Source organism: Botryllus schlosseri, chromosome 1 (genome assembly GCF_051294905.1).
Source record: "Botryllus schlosseri isolate E-star chromosome 1, Bs_hap1, whole genome shotgun sequence".
Taxonomy (NCBI): domain Eukaryota; kingdom Metazoa; phylum Chordata; class Ascidiacea; order Stolidobranchia; family Styelidae; genus Botryllus; species Botryllus schlosseri.
This window is the reverse complement of record NC_137236.1, coordinates 30,546,997-30,564,782: the sequence shown is the minus strand read 5'-3', so window position 1 is coordinate 30,564,782 and position 17,786 is coordinate 30,546,997. Positions and strand designations below refer to the sequence as shown.

Genomic DNA, 17,786 nt, shown 5'->3' with positions numbered 1-17,786 from the left:
GTTCTCACAGCGATTCCACATCAAAGATCGATGCAAACTTAACCCAAAACTGAAGTCCGCTTTCAAGAATCATAATTGCTGAAAGTAAGCAGTTTTGCTGTAGAAAACTGGTAAAAGTTGAAGTGGGAGTAGTCTAAAATTTAACCACTCGAATAAATATCAGAAGTCGGCAAAAATCTACTTCGAGAACTTCTCAATTTCAAAACGTATATCCGTTTCAGGCAACGTGTCGCTCATCTCCTGGCGCTGCGGCCGTACAAGCTTCCCGAGATTATGTTAAGATTGCAGCGAGATAAGCCCGCCGACAAGAGCCGTGTGCTGGAGGCATTGCAGAAAGTAAGTGCGTGTCGCGTGATCATTTTGGGTTCCGCCCGGATTTGGTGCGGTCCCTACAATCACCAAACAGCTCGACCTTCAGAATTCGAATAGTTGGGATTTATCTTAGTTTCGAGGTTGTATTTCTTACCTCGGGTTAGGTTTGGGATCAAGGTCAGAACCAAGGTTGTAAATCATATGGCTCGAAACTAGGACGGCCAAGACAGACATTTTGGGGTGACTTGGGAAGAATAGTAAAGTTACCGTAGCATTGGTATTTCGTCTATCAGTCCTTGGAAAATAGGACCAGAAATAAGAAAAGAAAATTACTATACTGTGAATGAGAACCATTCTATATCACTCGAGCGGAGTTGGAGTTGGAGTCGGACTTAAGTCATAACACCACGACTCAGACTCGATCCTCTATTATCTGACTTGACTCGGTGGTGAATTGAAAATGTATCAAATTGACTCGAGTCAAAACTATAAAAGTGACTCGGAACCTTGTGACTTGGTTACAACCCTGTGAGCACTCCAAACAATCGAAGGCCATAAATAATCCCGCTTGGGTAAAAAATCATCGAGACCACAGATTTCGTGTCGTTGGGAGGGGCCGTTCGCACTTTCATTCGTGTGCCTTGGAGTCGACTTCTATCAAAATACACCGGCCAAGGCTGCGTCAACAAAAAGAGTTGGTGTACCATCTGAAAATAGTACATTGAACGCTCTCGTATTCGAAATTCCTTGCTGGTGACGTCATATTTTGTGATACGTTGATATACGATGTTCTTTCCAATTCTCTACTAGTTGCCGACGATCACCCCTGACGAGCGTCAACCGAAAATATTCGGATTCACTTCAATATAAATACACTATTCAAAAAGCTACAAGTACATTGATACTGGCCACCTCTGGAGAGGGGGCGGCATACTTGTAAAATTTGTAATTGGCGACAACACTGCGCCGATTTTGAAATCGATCCATTTTCATCTAATCAGAAACGTGCCGCTTTCAGGTCGCCACTAGCCGCAACACGGCCGGGGTCGGCCTGGAGCATTGCTTGATGAAAAGCCAATATTCTAAGCTCGAGCCGGACGCCTGGCCCGGTTACACGGAATCCGAAAGAAAGACAGTGACGAAGTAAGCGGGTTTTGACGACTGGAAACGAATCGACTTTTCCAAATTAGTTCAAATCTGGTCGCGCGTTTTGAGGAATAGGACATTGTATTTTTTTTATTCTTGATACAATAGTTTGTTCAATAGGGCTGTTAAAAAAAAATCCGTTTTTCAAGTTGTTTTGTTGATAATTCTGGGTTTACCCACCGTGAATGCTATTTTTCCATATCCAAAATTTATAACTGCAATAAGTTTGCATCTACGGTTGAAATTGAGTCAAATTTGTTAAGCGTCGTTTTTGTAGACAATTTTGAACAATAAATTTTGAATATTTTATAATGAATTCAAGATTGTAAGACTGTAAGAGCTTCGTGATTACTGGTTGGCAGGAATTCAAATTTGATGTGCATCATTTTTTTTAGACAAGCTGACGATTTAATCGCCTAGCAAGCGAGATTTGGGAAAAATAGTTTGTTTTTTCAAGTCCTATTGTACAAGTCTGTTAACAACGCCGATTTGTGTGTATCACAGGAAAATTGCTGAAATCGCCGGAAACAACGATATTCGCAAGCGGCCCTACTCCAACACCCACTCGCCCCCCGAAATACAGACCGAACCGCCCCCGTCCGACGAGGACTACACCAACCCGACCGTGAAAAAGGCCCGCGTGTCCCACCTGGTCAAGCGGTCCCCGCCTGCGGAACCGGAAAAAGCGGCCAGGGGGCCTGGCCGCAGCCCGGGCAACGCGGGCATCTCGTTTGGGACCGCCAATTTCGGGCAGAAGGACCGGGGTCACAGGAAGCCGTCTGCCAGCCCGGAGGTGGCGAAGGTCAGGCCGTCGCCACAGTACGAGGCCAAGACGCCGTCGCCTTTTTCGATGAGCTCGGACGATTTTGTGCCCTCCAATGGTAAGAGGCGCTTTTTGTGTTTGCTTGGGTGTTATTAGATTAAATTTCTTCGGACTAATAAGTCTATGAGACTTCGTCTTGAGTATATGACCGTCACTCATTGTGACGCCAATATAGTAGGGGAGAGGAGGCACAGATGAAACACTTTTGATATTTTAACGCCACTCATAGAGCAATGCCATCTGAGGATTAATTTTGCTACCAATGGAAAGCCTGTGATCTGTACCATTTATGAATATGTTTTGAGCTATATTGAACAACATACTCCTCGATTTCTTGGCCCTCAAAAATCCTTGCTCGAATGCCTCAACCTATCCCCCGCGGGTGAGGGTACGATGAGACACACCGTGTTCAAGATGAGACACCAAGCAATTCTCTTTCATTACACCACCAATTCATCCCAAATTCTGAATCAACTAGCGACATCATGAATGAAATAATTCACTTTAAATGGAATTTATGCAGCATATACGAATTTAAATGACATCGAAAGCTAATTATCCCTGCGATCATGCAACAATAGAAGTTCCCTTTGGTTTTGCCTTGTAATGTCACATCTGGTCAAGCACTAGATAAATACTCCATTATGTGTGCTGCGAACAGTAAATTTGTAATATTACGAGGCTTTCGATGGAAGAGTCCTCCAATACCCATGGCTCTGTCTCATCTTACCCCCCCCCCCGCACCTCCATTATTGTATAAACATCAAAAAATACTTTTGTGTAAACTAATTTTCAGAGATAAGTGCACAATTAAACTGCTAACACTGCACTCTATCAGCTCCAGTAATGTCGTTTTATAATAAGAAATATCGCGATCGGTATGCCCTTACAAACATGAATCCACATGACTTACACAGACTAATAAAAATATAACATAGGAATCTGTCCATTAGAAAATTGGTTCCAGGAATGCATGTCTCATCTTTGCCTCCTCTCCCCTATGCTCTGTGTTGAAATTTCAAACATGTGCCTTTTATGCGACCACAAAATATGCAATGCCGCTGCTTCGTCGCATTAAATATGATTTGGCAATTTTTCGACCATACCTGTTTCATTACACCTTGCGGTAAACTGGATAGATCACGTCTGAGCGCACGCACGACGTACTGGAATCAGTTGTCAGTCGTTCGTTCCTAGTTAGTTCGTAACATGTTATGCTGTTTTACCTTACGAGCAATCTTTCGCATGTGTTTTCAGACGACGAATCTGTCTCATCGCTAGATGAAGATTATTTAAGGTAAGCAGACTGTGAATAGTTATGAATAGGCTGTCTTTTTTTTACCTAATTACTGAAAGTTTTGCCCTAAAAAATTTAAATTTTGACGTTTTTGAATTTTAAAACATTTGATTTTGACAAAATTTTTACCTCTTGTATGTAAATTGATGTTTTCGCACAAATAAATTAGAATTGTACTACATCCTTCATTCCTAGTTGGAACTGTCTGTCCTCACGAAGTAGTTTGGACTGAAAAACCGTGTTTTAGGGAAGTCTGGAGCTGTGAAGAATTCTGGTAGTTACATCACGCATTATGGTAGAAATAATTCAAATTTGTTTTAATACAACAACGAAAGATGCTTTCCTACATTCTCTGTAGAAAGTGTCCGTCCTTACTAGGTAGCTTGACAATGGGCCGTCTACAACAGTAGACCTATACCAGGGTTGTAACCAAGTCACAAGGCTACGAGTCACAAGTCAATCTCACTTTTATAGTTTTGACTCGAGTCAAGTCGAGTCATTTTTAGTTCACCACCGAGTCAAATACGAGTCCAAGTCAGCGAGCAGAGGGTCGAGTCCGAGTCATGGTATAATGACTCGAGTCCGAGTCCAAGTCATTGCGTTGACTGCTTAGTTTCGAGTTGAAGACTTGCTAAAACCAATTTTTATAAACTCTGTTTGGTGACATCGAATAGTCAAGTACCAGTACCAATAAGCGAGATACCAACAGTGTGGTTACTTTACTATTCTTCGAAATTACAATGAAATGTCCGTCTGAGATTGAAGTCATATGACTTGGCCCGAGTCATGCGCAATGATTCTAGTCCAAGTCGAGTCATCAGAAAATCATCACTCATTACAACTCTGGCCTATACAGTAGGCTGCATGCTGTAAAATGTCAAATGATTAGTTCGCAGACAATGCAAACGTCTACGATACAAACGAAATGCAGGTTGCAAAATATTTTGACTTATTTTGACATGATTCTCGAATAACTGTCTCCTTGCCCGTTTCTCCTGTGTCATTTTCCATCGGCTCATGTGTGAAATGGATTTTGTTCGTCAGCAAGATTTTGTCTTGCAACCACATAACTACGGCCACTGTTCAAGCTCTTACGTCGTACTTGCACAAATTACTGGGTTTTCAAAGTGTGGAACTACAACCATGCTAGAACTAACGACCCTTGACAATCCGCAACTTACTATCTGAAAAAAGCGGCTTGATATCGGGATCTGATCGACTTTCAACGAACGTCAGCACGAGTTTTAAATCGGAGAGGTTTCGACCCCCATAACCGACTGCCTGGGCTACGCCACTGTTGGTAGTGAGGACTCTGAGCTAGCAATGGCTGCAAGGACATCACACAACAGAACACCGGTATCGCGATTTGCTCCAATCGACGTTTCTAGCTGTTCGGCAAGCGCATTTCATTGAAATGCGCAATTAGATTTGGAGCTACTCATTTTTCTAAATCCGCAACGAAAACTAGAACTAGCACTGCTAAAAAAACAGTGTTCGTTGACCGTAGACTAATTAGGTTGGTAGTTTGTAAGTCGTCTCTGTTACAGTTTCGTTGTCATAACATGAAAAAAATCAGGCCTGACCATAGTAGCTAGACGTTCAACGCGAAAAATGAATTTCTCGCTCTTTTGTTTTTTCAGAAAATATACTAGAATATCAAGTGACGAACAGCGGGACAGGTACAAGAATGACTTCTACGCCGAGTACGAGGAATATCTCAACCATCATAACAACGTGAGTGCAGCCGTTAGAATTATCAGATGGGGTCAAAGTAATCAGCGTTGCGACTCAACAGAAGGGGAAAGTGAATGGCAGAGTTGTAATGACTCGAGTCACGATTTTTTGATGACTCGACTTGACTCAAGTCATTTTCTCAAAATACGGAAATGACTCGACTTGACTCGAATCTAGCGCTATGACTCGAGATTCAGACGGTCAGGACCAACATTTAAATGTAATTTCGAAGAATAGTGAAGTAAACACTATTGGGATTTCGTCAATTGGTGCTGGTACTTGAAAATGCGACCAGAAACTGCTAAAAGTGAGGAAAATTAGTATATCATAAGTTCGAACTATTCGATATCACCAAACAGAGTTATAAAAGGTGGGTTTAACAAGACTATACGTGGAAACTGAGCAGTCAACACAATGACTTGGACTCCGACTCGAGTCATAATACCATGACTCGGACTCGACCGCCTGCTTACTGACTTGGACTCGGACTTGACTTGGTGGCGAATTGAAAATGACTCGAGATAACTCGAGTCAAAACTATAAAAGGGAGATTGACTTGTGACTTGGAGCCTTTTGACCTGGCTACAACCCTGGTGAACAGTATATTCATATTGATATGAACCGGAATCTTTTCGACTGACACTCGCCAGGGGTAACAGTCAGCAGCTAGCAGAGAATTGGAAAAGACGTTCGATGTCAGCAATCGTCTCACAAAATATGACGTCGCCGCCACCGGCATGACGATATACAATGTTCTTTCCAATCCGTTACTAGTTGCTGACGAATACTCCTGACGAGTGTCAGCCGAAAATATCCAGGTTAATTTCAATATGAACATACTATTCCACTGCGTAATCAAGTTTTGCACCTCCAAGAAGCTCTTTAGAAGAAGTAACACTGTAAATTACTCTCATGGAAGCAGGGTTGTAACCCAGTCACAAGATTCCGAGTCACGAGTCGGTCTCACTTTTATAGTTTTGACTCGGGTCAAGTCATGTTCAGTCACCACCGAGTCATGTCCGAGTCCAAGTCGGCTAGTAGAGGGTCGAGTCCGAGTCATAGTGTTTTGACTCGAGTCCGAGTTCAAGTCGTTATGTGCACTGTTCAGTTTTAAGTTCAAGCCACTCTTTCAACTCTGCTCGAGTGATATAGAACGGCTCGCATTCATACTATAGTAAATTTTGTCAGTCTTAAGAGTTTCTGGCCCTATTTTCCAAGTATCGGGACTGATAGACGAAATACCAATAATGCGGTGACTTAACTATTCTTCGAAGTTACAATGAAATGTCTGTCTTGGCAGTCCTAGTCTCGGTTTGAGTCATATTTGAAGCAGTGTTGGGTTGACTCGAGTCAATTTTGAGTCATCAAGTAATCGATGCCGATAACAACCACTGTATCTTGCATATGTTCGAATTGTACGCGAAACGCTGGTGCAACCCGTGTGAGCGACCAACCATTCAATTATCGTGCGTTTTACGGAGTCTCCATTGCTCTCTCACAAATAAATTGACCGCAAACGAAGTGATCGAAGCTTACAGCTTACGTTGTCGTAAACTAGTAGTAAAGTAGTTGAATAGCAAAATATCTATTTCTGTTCTCTGTTCTTGCCTTAACCAAACCTCTGTTTTTATTTGAATAGAATTCAATATAGTTTATATAGTCCTTGGCGTAGGCTCTATTTGTATCATATCAATTTGTAAATGGGTGATGTATTGCATCTTATCAATTCGTTTCTCTATTTTGGCTGGTAACTATAAACTGAGGCTGTGCAATTACTTGCATAGTTTTTTAAAAGTTCCAACTGTACGTGAGCGATAGAGCTCCTTCTTGCTGGTATATTTAACTCTATACTTGTTCATCGGTTCAGAATCAATGACCATATGCACTCAATATGTATTTCAGACATCTAGCAAAGTGCAATGACGTAGGCCTAATCATGCCTCATACTCCGAAAAGGCAACTGGACTGGAATTGTGACTTGACTCGTGACTTGACTTGACTTGACTTGACTCGAGTCACCTCCAAAAATCGAGTGACTTGACTTGACTCGAGTCAAAATGTGCAATGACTCGAAAGTAGTAACTTGATCCCGACACTGATTTGAAGTAGTTTGAAAACGTAGAGTAAGTGATACAACTAGATGAATCCTACTCGGTTGCTCGGAAAAAGCAGAGGGAATGCATTCTCTAATTCCAGGTTTCGGACGTCGCGAAAAAGTTTGAGGCGTTACAAAGCAAGCTTCACAAGTACGAGAAGGGCTCGGAAGGCTACCTGAAAATCTCGAAGCAGGTCATTCAGGAGTACCAGAAAACCAAGAAGGTGTGTACAATACGGAGCCAACGTTGTATGGCGTTATTCATAAGTTTTCTCCTTATTTCAGGACATCGTATACCACCAGGAAAAGGCCCGGTGGCTGTTTTTACATCGTAAGCTGCGGCATATCAAGGAGCTGGTCAACGCCTTCGATCAGCACAAGCTCGCCCACAACCGACCGCAGAACCAGTCGCAGTTTTCTATGCAGCCCGCGACCAAAGTGGCGTGAGATCTGCGAGAGATACGTCGCGCGTTATTTATTGGGATTGAACGCCCGTGTAAGCAAAAAAATACCCGAAAAAATATGTGTGTACGGAATCGGCGCCGGGGTATCGTTGTGTGTGTTCGGTTATGGGGAAAAAAACGTGATCGTAAAGTGTAAAAGCTCAGACAATGTGTTGCGTGTCGGCTTATAAGTCACCAAAACCAGCGTCTTCCGCTTGTAATGTGTACGTCAACAAGATGCAGAGGTAACAATATCGAAATTCGCCCACAAAGAGCAGTGTTTGGCGTGTGCATAAACTGTGTGTGTCGATATGCCTATGGATTGGTATTTCTTCTGTCAAATAGATTGGTACCTGGCTTGTTTCTTGTGTTATCCAACCGTAATGGTGTAAGTCCGTGGTTCCCAACCTTTTTCACCCCTTCGCACCCTTTGAAAACTGAAAAATTGATGGCCACGTATTTTGCTCAATCCTTAAATTGAATAGTAAATTCATGTTGGAATGGGGGGATATGAATATAGTATCGAATTGTATATTGAAGTTCTGTGCCGCCAAAGATCCCTCGGTAAAACATGAGGAACCTCATGATATCGTAGTAGATTGTGAGATAATTAATTCAAAAGAGTGCTGTTTTTCAAATTCCTTCATGGCTTTGTGAAAACGGCTCGTGAACCTGTCTAGGTTGGGAACCCCTGATATAAGCTCACCAAACTCTGTGTTTACGCCTTTGTATTCTTGACAATTCCGCGATTTTGCAGACGACAGCATGTTCGACTTTAGAATGACTGTATCAGTTGAAATAAGTCTTGAAATATCCTGCCGTCTGCCTCTAGGAATGTGCATCTGATCGAGTTAGGCGTTAACTGCGCGACATTCGACATTGCGTATTCAGTAGCCTGTTCAAAGTTTCAACCCAACCAGTTCAAATTGTCCGATAGTACACAGACATGTGTGTGAAACATGAATACACTTACAGAATCCTGAAATCACAGTTCAATAATCGAAATAGCGTTCTTTTCAACTGCCGCGGGCAGACGTCCTATCGTAGTACCACCGTGTGATTTCTTTTAACCCTCGTTTGTGAGATTATAAGTCTAATATCGACACTGTACCGTGCCTGAACTTTGAAGCATTGATAAGCAGCGATGTTGCTTGTGTGCGCATCACCAGGTAGCCTACATGCTAGCCTGGCCAAACTCTAATTACAAAGAATTGGTTCCCTTATACTATGTTTAGTCTATCGAAATATGCCAGGGTGCATCGTATACGCTAGTGATTACGGTCTTTACGTGTTTTGGCTACCATATCTTTGAGATGTTATCTCCATACGCAGTCTGTACAACGAATTATATTATAGAGGTTTCGAACTATGTGATATTCGGAATTTTTAAGTAACACGCATGTTCTTTCCTGAATTTTGCTTGATTAGGAAGTGTACAGTGACTAAGTTATTTGTTGAATGTGAATTTGGTTCTTGCCAAATTCACATTCGGCGCGATACCGCTCATATATCGAGATTGCAAATTTCGCATTCGACAAATAGGTCTTCAAACCTGCTGATTTTTGAGAAAAAGGTGTTTATTTTGTGCAGTTAAAACTTGAAAACCTTGAAAAAAATATGATGAAAAGATGGCGATTCTTGGTGTAACTTCAGCGTGAAATGGTGTCGAACTGATAAGAATATTTATAGTGAGCAATTTTATTTTTAAAACCCGAAAAAATAAGGAAGTAGAAGGCTGCGCGCTGTACAAATCGCTTGTAATTTATTATATATTATTTTCCGTGAAACTGCTTTAACATTATATTTTCCGACGTTCAAGAACCCCCCGCCGGTGTACGTTTATTTATTTGCGGTTCAAAATATCTATGGTAAGCTCGGGAGGCGACTGGCCGCTGGTGCCTTCCGCAAAATCTTCCGGGCGTGCGTCCGCGAATTGAGCTCCTATTGCCAAGTAAGCTACCGTTGACGTTTCCCTAGCATTTGAATGCGTTTGTTGCTTGAAATTGATAAATTGAGTGATCGATGATCGTATTGTTGCCAAGTTGCAGTCTTCTCAGTTACCTTACGAGTGAAACGTTAGCATATCCGGTAAAATAAGGTACAAAGTCTTTACTAATGTGGTACTCTGACGATATGTAATGAGCTGACTATTTTCCTCGGATCGAAAGATCCATGAACTCCGCTCGCGATTGCAACAGCATGCTTTGTACAAGCAGCGAAATCTTGGCCATTGCTCTACGTTAAAATTGTTCGTGTGTGCTAATTTTATCCGGAAAACTTATGTACTGGTACAAGCCAATTCGTGTTACTAATGATGATGTGATTTGTGTGTTGTTTCCGTATGTTACCGGGATTTATATTGCGGGATATTGGATTTCATTTCAGCAGGTCGTCTATTGCAAGCATCTGTTCTCTGTTCTCTTTTGTCCTATATACAGCTGTGTCAAGATCCTTTTTTGCGTTTCTCGTTTCGAACAGGTCGCTGAAGTTTACGTGCTTTACACCAGTCTGTGAAGTTGCCCTTGTGCGAACCTATTGTGTGGTCATGTGGTGTTTTTATGTCAAAGAGCACGTCGTTTGATGCAAGTTCCATTCCTCGAGTGGGCGTTACGGAGAACAGCTACCCTGCCTGTATCTTATCCCATTACTGTGCACGTGACAGACCGATCAAGTTCCTTAGGTATGAGTGCTGGGCCTAATGAGCAGAGTATTCGCATCTGAATCGAGTAATTACATCACAGATCCCTTGTAATTCCATCACAGATCCCTTTAAGCTTTGTGGGCTTCACAAAACTACTGATCGTATCACTTAGGGTTACCATATGTCCTCTTTTACGAGGATTTGTCCTCTTCGTTAAATTGAAAGAGCTGGTTCGTGGTAGAAAAGACTGCTCTCAATATAACATCCATTGCAGTACAACATCGTTAAAACCCGAAGACTTGAAAATTGAAAGTGTCCCCGGAAGACGCCTAAATGTCCTCTTTTTGTGGAATTTGTTTTCATTTTCTCAAAAAAAGTAGCATATTACCTAAAATGCGATCAAAAACTCAAACTTCAGAGTATTTTTTATTTTGTCAATACAGTACTATCGGTCGAAGAGTTTTCAGAATACCCAGTTTTCTTTTAGGGTTCTGCAGCTTTCAAAATTTTTGAAAAGTGTCCTTTTTTTTGGATCACAAAATATGGGGTAACCCTAGTATCACCGCATCCAAAACGTGCAGTACAAAGTCCAGTGCGTCATTGAGATTTCTCTGAAGTTGTGGTCCCATAAAAGGTGCATATTTGACCCTTCCACATCATCCCTACTCTTGTAAGTTATTGCGAATGATTCTCGAATACTAAACTCTAAGCCCAGTACTCGATTTAGGTCCAGTCGAGATTTTGTGAAATCTGCTTTTCACGGCCTAATTTGGTATATGTGCCTACACTCTTATCCGAGCACTGATACACTAACTCACCTATTTAAGAACACACAACCCAAACACTATGTTAACTAGACCCGGTTGTTACATTCCCTACTAGGTTCTTCAAGTCCCAGCCCGGGATATGATACTCTGCTCGCGGGTGACAGCCCTCTTGTCGCGTCACAACGCTTGTATTCCACTTCCGAATCTTTCCATTGTCCTACCCGTCATCCTCCTGTGCCTAATCGAGAATTTCCTTTGTGGCAAACTTTCTGTCGCGCCAACACATCGACGATTGTGAGATTCTTGCGCGCTGTATTTGTGAAATGGACTTTTTTTCGTGAGACAGTGCTTTCCGTTGTTTTATTGAGCGAGTTTATTGAGAATAAAATTTATCGAAAACATATGATGTGTTGCTTCGGTAGGTGTTACGCAGAGGACGTCGGCAGGGTTGTACTTGACTCGGGTCAAGTCAAGTCATTTTTAATTCGCCACCGACTCAGGTCAAGGGGAGCGGAGGTCGTGTCTGAGTCATAGTGTGGAGAGTCTAGTGCAGTGGTTCCCAACCTTTTTCATCTCGTGCCTCCCTTGGCCGATATTTGAGCCAAAATTCCCCCCTTAGGAGAAATCTGCCCGATTATTAAAAAAGGTCATTTTTTACTGCGCAATCACCTGTTGACCGAAGAATAAGACCGGAGGTACGGAGTGTCTGTTTCTAGCAGGGCTGTAACAATACGTTGTAGAACTCCAAAAACAATGGTCTTGGTCCCAATCAAACAAATTGTGGAAGGCTTGACTCAACAGACCCCCCACCCTTCTATTTGTGTTTTCGGGTTATCACGCACCAATCGCTAATAACACTGCTGTGAAAAATCAGTATGCATAAATTTGCTGGTCTCGCGATTTTTTTCTCAAGTGTGCGTATGCATTTGACCAATAATATTGGTATTTTCATATATAGCAGGATTTTCTGATGATTTTCTGATGACACGACTTGACTCGAGTCATTTTCTCAAAATAGGGAAACGACTCGTCTCAACTAGAGACAATCTGTGTATTGACTCGACTTGGAGTCATTGTACATGACTCGAACCAAGCCATATGACTCGTAACTATAAGACGGCCAAGACCGACATTTCATTGTAATTTCGAAGAACAGTAAAGTGGCCTTCCTGTTGGAATTTCGTCTATTGGTCCTGGTACTTGAGAATGCGACAATAAACTGCTCAAAGTGAGGAAAATTAGTATATTATAAATCCAAATCATTCAATATCACCAAACAGAGTTATAAAAAGTGAGTTCAACAAGACTTTAACTTGAAACTGAGCAGTCAAACAAGGAATTGGACTCCAACTCGAGTCATATTACCATAACTCGCACTCGACCCTATGCTCGGTGACTTGGACCGTCGGACTTGACTCAATGGTGAATTGAAAATGACTCGACTTGACTCGAGCCAAAACTATGAAAGTGAAATTGACTTGTGACTCGGAGCCTCGTGACTTGGTTAAAGCTCTGATATATACCCTGCTATATAACATACACGTGATCAGATTTCCTGCTTGAGCTCATTGAAATTTAGGACACTCATTCGGCTTCGGCAACATTGCACCAAGTTTAACATGCATTTTTTCGATCGAGTTGCTGTTCACTAAAAATAAAGCAAGGCTAGCGATCTCTTTGACTTGAATCGATGACGGTGGAATATTTTGTCACTTTATAAAAATGTTGACACGAAAATATAAGAAATACTTTCGTTAGAGGCCTTGTTGTGATAGATTCGGCACGACATTTGCTCGCTTATAATATATTTGATTGAGAGGCCGTCGCTTGCCTACAAAATTGTTTTGCGAACTTCAGCACATCTGAACTAGTTCAAAAAAAAAGGGCGAACTTGTACGTGAGAAAGAGATTTCAAATAGCATTTGAACATACTTTCAGCAAAAACAGCTATAAGGAGCATACGCTCTGATATAACTGGTTGCCAACATCACAGTTCGAACATGAACATTTTGGGAAATCCGTTACAATTCTAAAGTGGAATTCCTCCCCAAAAATTGCAAAATTCCCCCCAAGGGGGGAATTCCTCCCCGGTTGGGAACCACTGGTCTAGTGCAAATGATTGTTAGAGTTACGATATATTGTGATCCGAAAAGATGGACACATTTTACAAAATAGCTAAAAGCGGATGAGAAATTGGAATTTTGAAAAGTTCTACTGTCACTATTGTGGTGACTAAAAACAAGTAATATTTCCAACTGTACTCCCGAAACAAAGAAATAGTTTGATCAATGAGACACTTGATAACAACATACGGCACGCGAAGGGATTTTGACCAACCCACAGAGAGTTTCTCCAGGTTGTAATGACCAGAGGTGGTCAGTAACGAAGTACTTCTACTTTTTGCAAGTACTCAATTAGTTTTCCTCTACTTCTGGTACTTACTCAAGTAGATCTGATTTTTTCTACTTCGTAATATTTTGTGATCTACTTACTTACTTTTCGCTATTTTCAGTTTGTCAAGTAGAAATAGTTTAATCCCCGAATACGAAAGATAGCCTGAGGAATTTCGGGGCTGTTTTCACGGAGTACCAACATTTAATATTCATAAAAGTTAGGTACAGCCAGAACTTTTGTTGCGCTTCGCGCGCGGTGAGTAACATATATGTTTTCACGAAAGTATCAGTGAATATAATGTATATACCGGATTGCTTGGTTCCGCTCGCGCCGCATTGTCGCCCATATAAAATATTTCATAGCAGTAAATACGGCCCACCACAACGTTTGAAACTACCGTTACGCAATCTAGCAATGGCCTATCATATCGTGATATAGCAGCCCATGACGTGTCCTGCTAAATATGGAAAATCTGGCATTTTTTAACGTTACACCTGTTTTAGCAGATCACGTTTGAAGCTTTATGGTCAAAAGAAATGAAATATATTTTACGCTTTTTAGAAGTGGTATTTGTATTTCACTTTCAATTCCGAGTATCATACTTTGAGTTCTAATTACTTTCAGTTCTTTTTTCAGTAGAACATGGGCTATACATGTTGAAGCATAAGCAAGTGCAGTAAGTGCCTCTATTTTCCGAAGATAAAGCTATATACTAAATATAAATTTTACGATCAACAATATTTGTTATTATTGTTTACTAATAGCGCAAAGTGTTGAAACTGTATCCGATAGGCTACAGCTTCTCCGTATTGCTCTTCGCCTAAACTTGGGGCCTTATAATATGGGGTATGGCGTCATGCCATGATATTCTCTAAAACGGGGTCTTCTAGTATACAAAGGGTTAGTATCGCATTTTCATATCAATACTATAATTTGCATCTCATGATGCGAAAGAATGCTTATTCTGTCGAAAATTAAAACCTCCTCGGATGCATCAATACGAATCAAGCTCTCTGCACCTTGTGCATAGCTCAATTTGCAGCTTTTTGACAGTCCATGCGAACGAATTAAGACTGTTTTCAAAACTACTTACTTACTTGAGTAGATTTGAAGTCAGTCAATTCTACTTCTACTTCAAGTAGTTTTAGCTGGCTTATGGAAAAAGTACTTTTACTCGTACTTGAGTAGAGTTGTTCGCCGCTACTTCATACTTCTACTTGAGTAGCTTTCTTGACTACCTTGACCACCTCTAGTAATGACTCGACTCGAGTACGGTTGTCTGATGACTCGAGTCATTTTTGCAAAATACGGAAACGACTCGACTCGGGTCATTGCGGATGACTTGGATCAAGTCATATGACTCGAAATTCAGGCGACACTGACCGACATTTCATTGTAATTTCGAAGAATAATAAACACCATAGTCACACTATTGGTATTTCACCTATTGGTAGCGGTAATTGGAAATGGGACAAGAAACTGTTAAAAGTGCGAAAAATTAGTAAATGTTGAATGCGAATCGTTAGATATCACTGAACAGTTATAAAGAGTGGACTAAACAAGATTTTAACTGGAAATTAAGCAGTCAACGCAATGACCATGACTCGGACTCGGCCCGCTGCTCGATGACTTGGACTCGGTCGTGAATTGAAAATGACTCGAGTCAAAACTATGACAGTGAGATTGACTTGTGACTTGGTTACAACACTGGAGTTTCTACCCTGAAAGTGAAATTCTATTCCAAAAGCATTGATAGTTGTTCTGCGTCACAGAATGAATCCAAGTTTGCCAACCCGAGAAAGATGGACATGAAACTATACTTGCTCTGTTCGAATGTAGGCCTACATGTATTTTCGAACCTTAACGAGACATGTCTGCGTTCCAATATAACTGATGTTCACGTGCAGTCTTTACTAAGGGTACTATACATACGACATGCAGCCAGAGTTCAAAGAACTTGTTGACAACTCAGACCGACCACAGATGTCTGATTGATTGACTTCAGCAGCTACGGTCAATCAATTCATTAAATACTGTTGTTGGTCTCCATGTGCTTTAAACTTAATGTGTACATTAAATATGTGTACATTAAATAGGCGAATAATGTATATATTCTGTAATCCGGCCCGCCAAAGTGCTTTATCTTTCCTTATCCGTCCCGCCGTCCGGAGTGCCTACCCGTGGCCTAAACCGATAGCATTGCACATCTGTACAATATACTTTTAAGTATCTTTTTGTTTTTGTATAACAATTTTCGGTTGTTCTGTGCGGATGGTGCTCAAATAGGTTGAGAACCAATGCAATATACCTTGGGATGCATTTGAAAAAAGAATAATTTTTAAAAACCCATCTTCCAAACATGGCCCTTGTTTAAGACTTGTAGTTTTAGCCTTGGCGTCACGCACCTCCAAAGGTGTCGGTCACAACTCACAATGGATTGACATTGACAATATAAAACATAGGATGAAGTCGATCCTTGTCCAAAAAGGCTTACGACCTCTGTCTTAAACGGATCAGAAATTGTCTTTGGCGAGGACTACATCGTTATGCAGCATTATAAGGTCGGCTGTCGTCAACGTCACCATGGGAACATCTATTCCGTACCGATGATATATAGCCTATAACTATAGACGTGCTATAACTGTTGAACCGAAGACGATTTCGAGGGTTGCAACCATTCCATATCGTATACGTCGACTATATCGGGTGAAAGTCGTCTGTAGGCTCGTACAACATGCTTTTAGAAAGTATATTTACACCATTATGGCATAATCATACAACATTTGACGAAACAAACATTTTTTAATGGCAATTGTTTGAAACACTATTTAAAACACGTTAACGACAAAATGTTTTAAAACAACATTTGTTTTAAATGCAACCCTACATTTATAGCCTACACTTCTTATAATGGTAAACTGCTGTTTTGTCTTTCCGTGTATATATATAGTCCGTATAGTTGTTTCTTCTCAATATTTTCGTTATTACGGCGTTGCGTATATTGCCGTTTTGGGACCTTTTTTTTGTAGACCTCGATGCATTTCTCCTCGCATTTCCACGACGACCAATTCATCATGCGCTTTGGACCGCAAAAATCTTCCGCAGGTTTGCACTCGCTCCCATACAATTTCCGGCAGATCAGAGTAAAGGAGAGGGTTCAGGGCGCTGTTGATTGGGATAATCAACAGACCAGCCGGCAGGTAGGCGTCTTTGGGAATATCAACACCTGAAAGGCGAATTTTAGTTGTGAAAAAAAATACAGAACGAGAGGCAGTTGAAATTTCGAACAGAATTTTAATCGTAGGCTATATACTGCGACAGTATTGGGATGACTCGAGCTAGCTTTGTCGTATGACTTGACTTGACTCGAGTCATTTTGCAATTTATAAGGACTTGACTCCTCGACATTTCAGGAATGCGGATAGACTCGTGACTCGAAGCAAAATATACGAGTCAATTTCAAGTCATCATCAAGTAATCGGTGTCGAATAAATCGATTTATTTTGTATAAGTTCGGATAGTTAACGGTATGCTGATGAGAGCAATCCATTACCCAACAATTGTGCGTTTTACTGAGCCTGCAATATAGGCTACCACAAATAAGTTCACCGCAAATGCAGTGATCGGAGGTTACAGCTTACGTTGTAGTCATTAGTAATATATTAGTAGTAAAGCAATAGCAATGTAGCCCTATTCTATAAACTGCTTTCAGTGTCCAGGACTCATATAATCAACCCTATTTATTCACTCAACTCTGATCACTAGTGAATTTACTAGAAAAATGTCATTTTTCTTTGGTGGTAGAGGTGCACAAAAAACCGGCTTTCGCGTCTACTTTCCGTTGAGATGATTTTTTCGCATCATTTGCAGAATAAGCCGTCTTCTCGCGCATTTTTGATCGTGTCAATTAAATATATCTCGCTGGACGTTCTAACATTTCGCCTCCAGTCGCCCCCTTGTATTTTTTTAAATAGCCCACTTGGGGGCGATATCACCCACGTTGGGAGCCACTGATTTAAATCGGACGAATATCGTTTATACGTTCATATTACTCATTAACTATTGCAGGAAGCTTTAATTGTATATTATGGATATGTATATAAGATGGGTAGGGTATTACATCATATAATATTT

The 17,786-nt window shown here is 41.1% G+C and overlaps 2 protein-coding genes across 4 annotated transcripts in view; one reads left to right on the top strand and one right to left on the bottom strand.

Annotated features, from left to right (window-relative positions):
• LOC145447284 (RNA polymerase II elongation factor ELL-like) overlaps positions 1–11,659 on the top strand; it is a 39,169-nt gene extending 27,510 nt beyond the window's left edge. The window contains exons 8-14 of the mRNA XM_080325711.1: positions 222–336; positions 1,331–1,455; positions 1,963–2,339; positions 3,539–3,578; positions 5,219–5,312; positions 7,509–7,631; positions 7,693–11,659. Coding sequence (XP_080181837.1) covers positions 222–336; positions 1,331–1,455; positions 1,963–2,339; positions 3,539–3,578; positions 5,219–5,312; positions 7,509–7,631; positions 7,693–7,854 — 1,036 coding nt within the window. The 3' untranslated portion in view covers positions 7,855–11,659. The remainder of the gene's footprint in view (positions 1–221; positions 337–1,330; positions 1,456–1,962; positions 2,340–3,538; positions 3,579–5,218; positions 5,313–7,508; positions 7,632–7,692) is intronic.
• A 4,728-nt stretch (positions 11,660–16,387) lies between these two features.
• The window catches only part of LOC145447190 (uncharacterized), a 56,977-nt gene continuing 55,578 nt past the window's right edge, over positions 16,388–17,786 (bottom strand). For all 3 annotated transcript variants that reach the window (XM_080325608.1, XM_080325600.1, XM_080325616.1), the window contains one exon: positions 16,388–16,878. In XM_080325608.1, the coding sequence (XP_080181734.1) occupies positions 16,637–16,878 (242 nt within the window). In that variant the 3' untranslated portion in view covers positions 16,388–16,636. The remainder of the gene's footprint in view (positions 16,879–17,786) is intronic.